The sequence below is a fragment of the Vipera ursinii genome (genome assembly GCF_947247035.1).
Source record: "Vipera ursinii genome assembly, chromosome: 1".
Taxonomy (NCBI): Eukaryota; Metazoa; Chordata; class Lepidosauria; order Squamata; family Viperidae; genus Vipera; species Vipera ursinii.
The window spans coordinates 115,528,048-115,537,806 of NC_139512.1; the positions used below are offsets into that span (position 1 = coordinate 115,528,048).

At 40.2% G+C, this 9,759-nt stretch overlaps 1 protein-coding gene and 1 long non-coding RNA gene across 2 annotated transcripts in view; one reads left to right on the forward strand and one right to left on the reverse strand.

Annotated features, from left to right (window-relative positions):
- Positions 1 to 6,036, reverse strand: part of STX3 (syntaxin 3) — a 38,631-nt gene extending 32,595 nt beyond the window's left edge. Inside the window, exon 1 of the mRNA XM_083348202.1 lies at positions 5,732 to 6,036. Within this exon, the coding sequence (XP_083204328.1) occupies positions 5,732 to 5,761 (30 nt within the window). The 5' untranslated portion in view covers positions 5,762 to 6,036. The remainder of the gene's footprint in view (positions 1 to 5,731) is intronic.
- A 113-nt stretch (positions 6,037 to 6,149) lies between these two features.
- On the forward strand, positions 6,150 to 8,939 carry LOC310631617. Its single transcript, XR_014490670.1, has 3 exons — positions 6,150 to 6,307; positions 7,153 to 7,331; positions 8,549 to 8,939. It is a non-coding gene; the product is annotated as an uncharacterized lncRNA (long non-coding RNA).
- Positions 8,940 to 9,759: the final 820 nt, after the last annotated feature.

The window sequence follows — 9,759 nt, forward strand, 5'->3', positions numbered from 1 at the left end:
AGATTTGAGGGGAAAATACCCCAAAGATGCAAAGAATTAATAATATTCCTCCCCACAAACCTCTTTGAATGAAGTAGACCTGCTACCTATTGCCCTTTCTAAACCTGCTCAGGAAGCACCTAACTCTGTGTAACGAAACTGGATCTCTGGATGGGGATCAACAGCTGACATATCTGTATGGAACACCGCTCAGTACAAAAGCTAACTATACCATGCTGGAAATGGGAAGTTGAGGCAGCAAGGAGAGACACTGGTCCAAATGGAAAATCTGAAACAGGGTCTCATCTTTCAGAAATGGACATACCCCAATGAAAGCCATGGAGGATGGAAAACTCTCTCCAAAAACAGGGGCAAAAATATTTTAAGTTCCAAATTTCAGCAAAACAGGTCTGGATGAGAAAAAAAATACCTCTTAATTCTTAAAGAAGGAAATGAAGCTGATAAGAATTTAAAGTTTGGAATATGTATCTCAGCTTCACACAATGTGGTCAGGCATTCCTGCAGGTTATATTATCCTGTCTTGTTTTTTTTCTCCCTTACTATTTCTGACAAATATCAGATTTGTCAGCCTAGCCTGAGACAGTTTAATGTCTGGACCAAAAGAAAAAGTGGCACATTTTATTTTATACAAAGTAAACTGAATTTGTGTGAACTTATATTTCAACACTACCACAGTACTTGAAGGAGTAGAAACATTCACTGCTAGTGTGTTATAGCATGTTGCATGAAACCATCCACTGTGATTTATTCAGTAAGTCAGATTTAAGCAAGCCATGAATTAATGCACAAGCTCAGTCAAGTTTATCCCTTAATTCTAATGAGGCAGAGAACTTGAAGGCTGAAAAGGAACACCAGAGAGAAGGACTATAATTTCTTCTACTAACAAAACAGTTTTACTCCACCTCACTGTAGGGCCAGCAATCTATATTTAAGAATGACACTGCCTACCATAGGAATTAAAGAGCCTGAGGTACAATAGATTAAAGAATGTTAGCTTGATTTACTTTTTTAATAGATATTTTTTTATTCTGACTTTATTAACTCAATACAAGGACACACATAATATTCCTTCTGCCTATTTTTCACACAGCAGCAACACTGTGAGGTGGGTTGGGCTGAGAGAGAGACCACTAGCCCATGGTCACCCAGCTGGCTTTCATGCTTAAGGTGGGACCAAGTTGCAGACTCCTGGTTCCTAGGCTAACCCTTTAACCAGGAGACCAATTTTTGTCTGATAATCACTCCCCTACCTGCCAACCACATTTCAGATATTATATGACAAAAAGATATTTTACAGAGACAACTGAGGCACAGAGTACAACACAACCCAAGTCAGTTTGATAAAAAAAACACGACTATAAATGTAGAGTTCCTTATGACACAAAAAGAATTAAGTAGTTTTGCAATTCTTCCAACTTCCCCCCAAGAAACCAATGAAAAAGTTAGACTTTCACATTCAACATCTTTTTCTTTTAACTCTTGGTTTCATTATAATCTCTCCTCTACAATATCTTGGACAAAGTGGTTAATGATCTCATTCATTTTTTAAGAATCTAATTGTTTTCTGTGCATGGTCTAGCACAGGGGTAGGCAGCCTTGGCTCTTTTATGACTCGTGGACTTCAAGTCCCAGAATTGTTGAAGTCCACGAATCATAAAAGAGCCAAGGTTGCCTAGCAGTTGGAATGTTTCCCACTTAATGAAATAAAACAGCCGTCCCCAAACTTTCTGGCTCCACAGACTGTCAGCAGCAGCAGGGGAGAAGGGATGTTTCACACGTTCAACCTAATCCCATGCATGCACAAGTGGAGCTTTGCCCACTTGCCCACCACTTGCGTGGACCAGTTTCCAACAGGCCACAGACCAGTAGCAGACCATGGACAAGGGGTTAGGGATTCCTGAAATAAAAAATTCATAAGTCCATCACTCCTCCTCAGAGCTATTCAGAAAGAAGAACTTATGGAAAGTGAATGGAATCAAAATTCCAGGTTCATAGGACTACCATTACATTCTAATACAGACATGTCAAACACAAGGCCCGGGGTCTGGATCCGGCCCGCAAAGTGGTTTCATGTGGCCCGCGAAGCCATCCTGGAAACAGTGAGGGAACAGCCCCCACTGCCTTGGCCCTGGCCCAGAGACCCCCCCTTCTGTCAGAGACCCTCCCTTCTGTCAGAGACCCTCAGATCTGTCCCACTCCTGCCCAGGCCCCCATAGGCACCCTTGATGCGAACGATGTAGAGCTGGCCATGCCCACCCAGTAGGCCATACGCACTCTAGCCACGCCCACCCAATAGGCCACGCCCACCCTGGCCATACCCACCCGGCCCCCTGAGGGCAACCGCAATGCTGATGTGGCCCTCAATGAAATTGAGTTTGACACCCCTGTTCTAATACAATTCAAAACACTTATGGTATATACCTTTTCAGATTAAAGTTAATGAGTTTACCTCCTCCCAATTAAAACATTACCACCATATTTGCTCCAAAATTCTGCTCAAGGGCAAAATAGGTGACGATTCATTGTTTTATTTTTTTTAAAATCAGCACTTAAAAAAAATTTATTGAAATGCCTGGGAAGTTTTACCAGAAAGAACTTCAGTTGCTTTTCCTACCGTCAGCAGTCAGTTATATTGCTCAATGACATTACCAGGAAAAATGAATTACACACATTGAAAACAAAATGCAAATGTCCAGAATTTCTGCAGAATTCAGGTTGCCTAATTTAAAATTTGTAAAGAATTAATATAATTATTCCACTTTATTATAAATATTATATTTACCTTATAAGCAAAAAGCACAATTGGTTTTAAAAAGAGGAATTTAGTTTGACCTTAACTACTAACAGATACTTTTGTTTCACACATTTTCAGTAAAAGCAGAAGATCCATGGTAGTATGCTATATTGAAAGCTGAGTAAGTCTCACAATACTTTTGGTTGCTCTAAAGAAGAGAAACAAGTTAACTAACTAAACAATAAGCGGTCACAGATTTAATATTAAATGTCTATTTTGATAGCAAGCAAATATCGCTCACCCAAGAAATTCGATTACTAACCCCCAAATCAATATAATTCAAAAAAATAGCAAATCTTCAGGGCAAAAGGCAGCAAGAAAGAGTTCAAGTAAAAGTAATTAACAACTTGATTTAATTTATTTAAATCTTAAAGTAGGGTTTCTCATTCATTATAGCAAGGGTATTTTTTAAGAAGCACTATTATGGGCTGTTTAATGCTGTGCTAAGGGTCATACTACCAAAAGTGGTCCAAATGAATACTTTTTAGTTATGGGAATAGGATTACTCCCAGCATAATTAATAATTTCCTCTTTTATCACAAGAAGAATTACAGATTGTTGCAATTTTTGGAGGAGCTTTGAAAACTGAACCCAGAGTTTTAAGGATGCAAATGTTATTTTGGGACAACACATTATATGTCTCTGTCACAGACTTAGTTGTTGGATCAAAGCTGGATTTTTATTATTGCTAATTTGTATGATGAGTAACTATTACTAGTCTTCATTTGTATGGCTTCCTTTAAGATCTCAGTTCTGACTTCATCTGTTCGACAGTTTTATTTAATCTATTATCAGCTGAACTGGAAAACAAGCCTGATCAAAAAAGACAAATTTACTGTAATAAATTAAGCCCACCCAAGGAAAGTTCTCAATCCAAATGAACTCACAGATTAAATTGACCCCGCACAGTCTAAAATTAGAAGACTTTGGTTAAATATTGCTGAACTAATTTTTTCAGCCTCCTTCATAATTGGCCAGGATGCCTGAGCATTGCAGTTAAGCAACATAAGAAAATTCACAGATTCTTTTTCTGCTGGCCAGCATTATTTCTCCTGTGGTTTTTTTTTTGTCTTCCTATTTTCATCTCCTGCAGATTATCTGCAGTCACATGGTCAGAACTTAATCTCAGATCATGTGAAATATAAAAAAACACACGTTAGTAGCACCTACTAAGTAACTTCTCCAGCACCATCCTTCCTATGACACAGCCTTTGCTTTTATGGAGGACTGGAATGTGTACACCATAGCAAGCTAAAATGTGATTTGCTTCCTTGTGTTTTATCACACATGTGAATTCAACTACTGTGGCATATAAACAATCTTTTCTGGTTAAATATACTGGGAGGATTCAACAAATTGTAGTTTCTTTAATAAATCATGATTATATATACTATTGCTTTGCAAGTGAAAAAAATGAAAATTCAAAAAATGACCTGAACACCTCTTCTTCTATAAATTAAGCCATGCTTGTGATAATCCTAACTTGCTTCCTGCTTCCAGTGACAGAGCCATAGCGTCCGTTGCAACACTAAGCAACTGGTTCATTCTAAGAGACAAGTAGTACTCAGTGTGCCAGAAAATGGCTAATTCTGTGTCCTAGCAAGTATAACTATCACATTTAACTTTATCCTTAGAAAACAAGCAGTCTAGGAATTTGACAGTGCAAAGGGCCTTCACAGAAGATTAAAATATCTGGGCCTCTGCAAAGCCTGGCACACATACTGAACTAACAATGTATTTTGGCCATGCAGCCAATGAGAAGCTGTCCTTGTGCCAGTGACCCAAGCCGAACAACCAGCCTTATAGTACCATCCCCTGCTAAGAACAGGTAACTTACACAAGAATTATGCACTTGTTGAGAATCACAGGCAAACTTGTCTTACAATCTAGATGCATGTTTTTTTGCAAATGGCTCAACAGTTTAAAAATGGAAACTATACAATGGTTAGTCGCACCACGTTTTAACAAAAGGCTTGCTCCTTATGCTCTAAAGAACCTTCAAAAGAAAATTTGTTCTAACTTGTGTGTGACCTTCAGCAGTTGCAAGTCATTCAATAAGTCAGTATTAGAGATAAAATAAAGTGGGAACCTAAGCTCATGATGTGCCTAACCCTTTCATGACATCTCAAGTGCAGCTATGTTAGCCAGGCTCATAGTTTGGTGGCAAGGCTACGTTTACCAAATACAACCTGAGTGTCACAAGGAGGGAAATCAAATAGGAGGAAGCTGCTGATTCTATTTATGTTCTTCGGGCATGGAAAGAAATGGGTGGCACTCCTCAAGCTTCTGAAGGCTACCAAGGCATTACTTTGCCACTCCTTCTCCAACTACTTGAATTAAGTTTGTTCCTAATGGGACTAGACTGCTACAACCAGATTCCTCTTCTCATCAACTCAGAAACACAGCAGGTGGTTGGTTAACAGTGGTTGCCCCCTACGATTTGTGTCTCTTGCAGGTTGTACTGCACACCTTCTAAGTGTGCTAAGAAGTGTTTGTGTTCATTCAGAATTGGCCTGAATCCCTAGCTTTAGCCCACTGTGTTTCTTCTTCCCGCACCTTCAATATTTACTTTTCCAGCAAGTTTTTTTAAAACCTACCAGGCTATAACCCCTTTGCTATTTTTTTCACGGAGAAATCAACCAACAGATAGATAACGACCCTTCATCCTGCTTCTACCTAGGAAAAAGGTACAAAATGACTCTATAGAGGGGTATATCCAGCTGGATTGGGAGGGGACTGGACGCTTTTCTCTCTCTGGGTCAATGAATTCCCGATGCCGGACCTTGTGTAGGTTTACCCAGAAGTAAAGCCCGCAAGAGTTAAAGGGAATTTCCATTGAGAGCAGCCAGGTTCGTCTTCCTCCCGGATCACCCTCCAGATCCTCCGGGTGGGAGATCCAGTGTGTGGGGGGTGGGGGGGTGGGGGAGCGATACTCACTGCCTTCAGCTGCTCCAGCCGGTCTTTCATTGTGGTCGCGCACGGCTCCTCTCCCCCGGCCAAGCAGGGAACCCAGGAGATCTGTGCACTCACTGGGAGGGCTCCTCCAGGAAGTGGAATCCCAGCACGAAGCTTCCTCCTTTTTCGCCTCCTTTGCTCACTCTCTAGGAGGAGCGTCCAAGTTGCACCAGGGCGGGAGGGAGAACGGACATGCCGGCATCCCCAGCCCACCTCACCCCGCGCAATCTCAATCTGGCTCTCGCTCCTCCCGGCGAGCCTGATCCTCCGGCGCTGAGCTGGCTGCAGCTGCTAATCCTGGGTGACAGACGCGGAGGGAACGAAAAGGGGGGGGAGGGGAGGGCGGAGGCTCCTCCCCCTTTTACCTGGGCAGAAAGCTCTCTTAAAGAGACTTCGGCCCGGACAAGCGGCTCTGTCAACGAGGAGTCGTGGCTTCGGCCGGGAGAATATTGACGACACGTTTTTATGACTCCCGCGACTTCCTCTTGTTCTAGGTTGGGTTGTTTTATAAGCAGTAACGAGCCGAACGGCAAGTCCCCGAAGTCGCACCGTGACCAGGTGAGGACGGCTGAACATCCGCGAGTGCGGTTTGGCTTCGTTGACTTTTAACGGAAGGGGGGGGGGAAACACAACCCTTGCAGGAACAAGCCAAAAGGTTGAGTATCTGGGAGGTGTTTAAAAGAGAACCAGGGTTGGAAAACACGCCTAAAGGTCGGAAGGCAGAAATGGGTCAAGAGAAGAGGGAACGCCACTGTTTCCTCCCGCAGGCTTTTGAACAACCAGGGATGTAATAATTTCCGGAGCCCAAGGTAAGAAGAATTGCACCAGCTGCCTTTCATGCTGAGGTCGGTCCAGGCCGATGATTCTCTCTGCAATAGAAGCAGTGCTTTTTTTGTAAAAGAAAAAGGTGCCGGAACTCACACATGTCATACAACCCACCTTGCCTACCCTACAAGGTTCCATCCAAAAACGGTGCCGGAACTCCGTTCTGAGTGTTCTATGAGAAGACAGCAGAACGTATTAAGAAATTTGCTAGAATGGAGATACAGGTAGCCCTTGATTTACAACAGTTCATTTAGTGACGTTCAAAGTTACAACGGCCCTGAAAAAAAAATTGACTTATGGCCATTTTTCACACGTACAACCATTGCAGCATCCTCATGCGTACGTGATCAAAGTTCAGTTGCTAGACCACGGACTGATAGCTATGACTCTTGCAGTGTCCTGGGGTCACGTGATCACTTTTTGTGACCTTCTGACAAGCAAAGTCAATGGGGGAAACCAGATTCATTTAACAGCCATGCTACTAACTTTACAACTGCGGTGATTCACTTAACAAGCATGGCAAGAAAGGTCGTAAAATGGGGTGAAATTCGCTTAACAAATGTCTTGCTTAACAACAGAAATTTTGGGGTCACTTGTGGTCGTAAGTTGAGGACCACCTGTAGTGTATCTGCTCTTTGGCTGAGAGATGTCATGGGAGAGCAAAGAAGCAGCCATCTAGAAAAAGGAAGAGTGAATAATCCTATATATAAGTACATGCTAAAATTATCTGGCTTGCAAACTTTCCATGAAAATATGGGTGAGTAGCAAAACTGTATTTAAGCATACCAAAACTACATACATCATATACATTATATCAAATTGTACTGTGGGTAATTGTGTATAGGAAAATATTTTTAAAATGAGGGAGAAAGGGACACCAGCCCATTAACTTTCCCCCCCCACGCCCCCCCCAGTCTAAAACTGAATCCTGTCCTGGAATTTCTCCTTGTTTAAAGTGGGGCACCTGCAGCCAGATAGAAAGGGTTATCATGAGATGGAATACTGAGCTTGCAAGATAATTTATCTCTCCCACCACCACATCAAAAATATATATTAAATTCAGTCTTATGAAATCTCTGAATCTCAGAATTTTGTAGTCATTGGTAGAGAAATTTCTCCTATATGGAAACTGAATGATCTTTATTTGAAAACCTCTAGTGATGGAGCATCCACAACTCCAGGAAGCAAGCTATTATGTTGTTTAATTGTTCTCACTGTCCAAAAATTTCTCCTTCTAAGTAGGATTTCTCCTTGACAAACTTTCACCTATTACTTCTTGTCCAGCCTCTGGTGCTTTGGAGAATAAGTCAATCACCTTTTTTCTGTGACTGTTGAGTAATTTTAAACTGTTTGAATTACATAAAGCTTCTTGATAGTTTTTGCTTCCTTTTTCAGTATTATACATTTGGTATTTATCCCTCGGTTCACTTATTTCATCATAAGATATTGTCTCATTTATAAGAAATAAGAAAATTGTGTCTCACTTAAAGCACTGTGGGTTCATAACTTTCCCTCTTCAAAAGAAACACAGTGTTATTTATATGCTATGGTGCCCATATTATGAAATTTTCTGTGCCCAGAAATAAAGTTGGCCTCCCAACCTCATTATGCCTCAGGGGACAGGTGGGCACTCCTGAGATGACTCCCTTATTAATATTGTTATTATTAAATTATTGAATTCCTTCCGTTTATTGTTTTCTTCTGTTCTAGTTCTGCTTTTATAATTTCTAGTTCTTTGCAGTAATTATTATATAATGGTTTTAACTAATAGTTGTCCATATTTATTTACTGTTTTTATTGGATTGTTGTATGCTGTCCAAAGTCACTTTCTGTGAGGTGGGTGGCCATATAAATTTGAGTAATAAGTAAATTTGAAAGTAATAATATCCAAGCCATTTTTGCCATTTAGCTTTTTAGTAAAGACAATCAAATAAAGTTGCTTTCAGCTTTATGACATTCTTTTTTTTTTGTTAGCAGATGCAGCAATGAATGAGGACCCCAGTGTTCATTCTCACCTGTGGAAATGGGAAACACATAAGATGGGATTCAGTGTTCAGGGTATCAAACAGTATCCAACAAAAATTCTTGATGACATGCTACACTAAGCAACCCACTTAATTTGTAAGAGCACAGTTCCCACCATCTTGCCATCAACTCTTTAACTGTCACAGCTCTTTGATTAAAGTCCGCCATTTGTTGGTTTCTATTTCAATCAAATTGGCTTCCATTTCCAGTTATCAAAATGTGAAAGCCACAAATTCCAAAGCTTAAGTATGGTCTATGTGTATATGAAAGACTATTTCTTTTTGTCTGTCTCAAATCTGCCATTATTTAACCTGAAAATGAGAATTAGAATAAGAATAATTGTTCCACACATCTTTGGTCTCTACTGATTGTGATTCAAGTATGGAGAGTTTTGAACTGCAGAAAAAAATGATTGCATTACTTTTTCAGAATTCTTGTGAACCATGGAAAATTAAAATTCTAAATGTCAGCGAGACACTCAGAGGATAGAGGAGATTCTCTGGTGCAAACTAATAGATAAATTAATGTTCTCCCTCACCATGTGTCAAATATACACTTGTTAGAATATATTGTTGGTTAACAAATTGCAATGTTCAGGCAAAACCGTCTTGCTGCTTGCCATCCTTTACAATGTTGTGGGATTGAAACACTAGTGGCCTACCCATGCCTCTTGATCTATGAAACTTCTGCTTGATATTTACAGTCATTGGAGTACCAAGGTTAAAATTTGCTTTCTCTCACAACAGGTTAGACTTAATCCCATGGTGTAGTAAGAACCTCACAATTCAGGACTGTAGTCTCCAAAGGCAGGCTGGTTGGACATAAAATGTAGGGTACCTACATTTCTTACAAGCTGAAAATATATTTATATATTTATATTTATTAGATTTTTATACCGCCCTTCTCCCAAAGGACTCAGGGCGGTGTACAGGGCAATAAATATCAAAATACGAAATACAAAAGTTAAAAAACATTAAATAATTATGTTTTGCTTTAGAACAAATGCTCGTTCAGGGCTTTGTTGGATAGATGACACAGAGATATTAGGTGATAAGAGATGTGGTTCTCAATGGCTGTGTATGTTTTAGTCATGCACATTGCCTAATATGATATTTATTATATTTTTAATCTGCCTTTATTATTTTTATAAATAAGGCAGC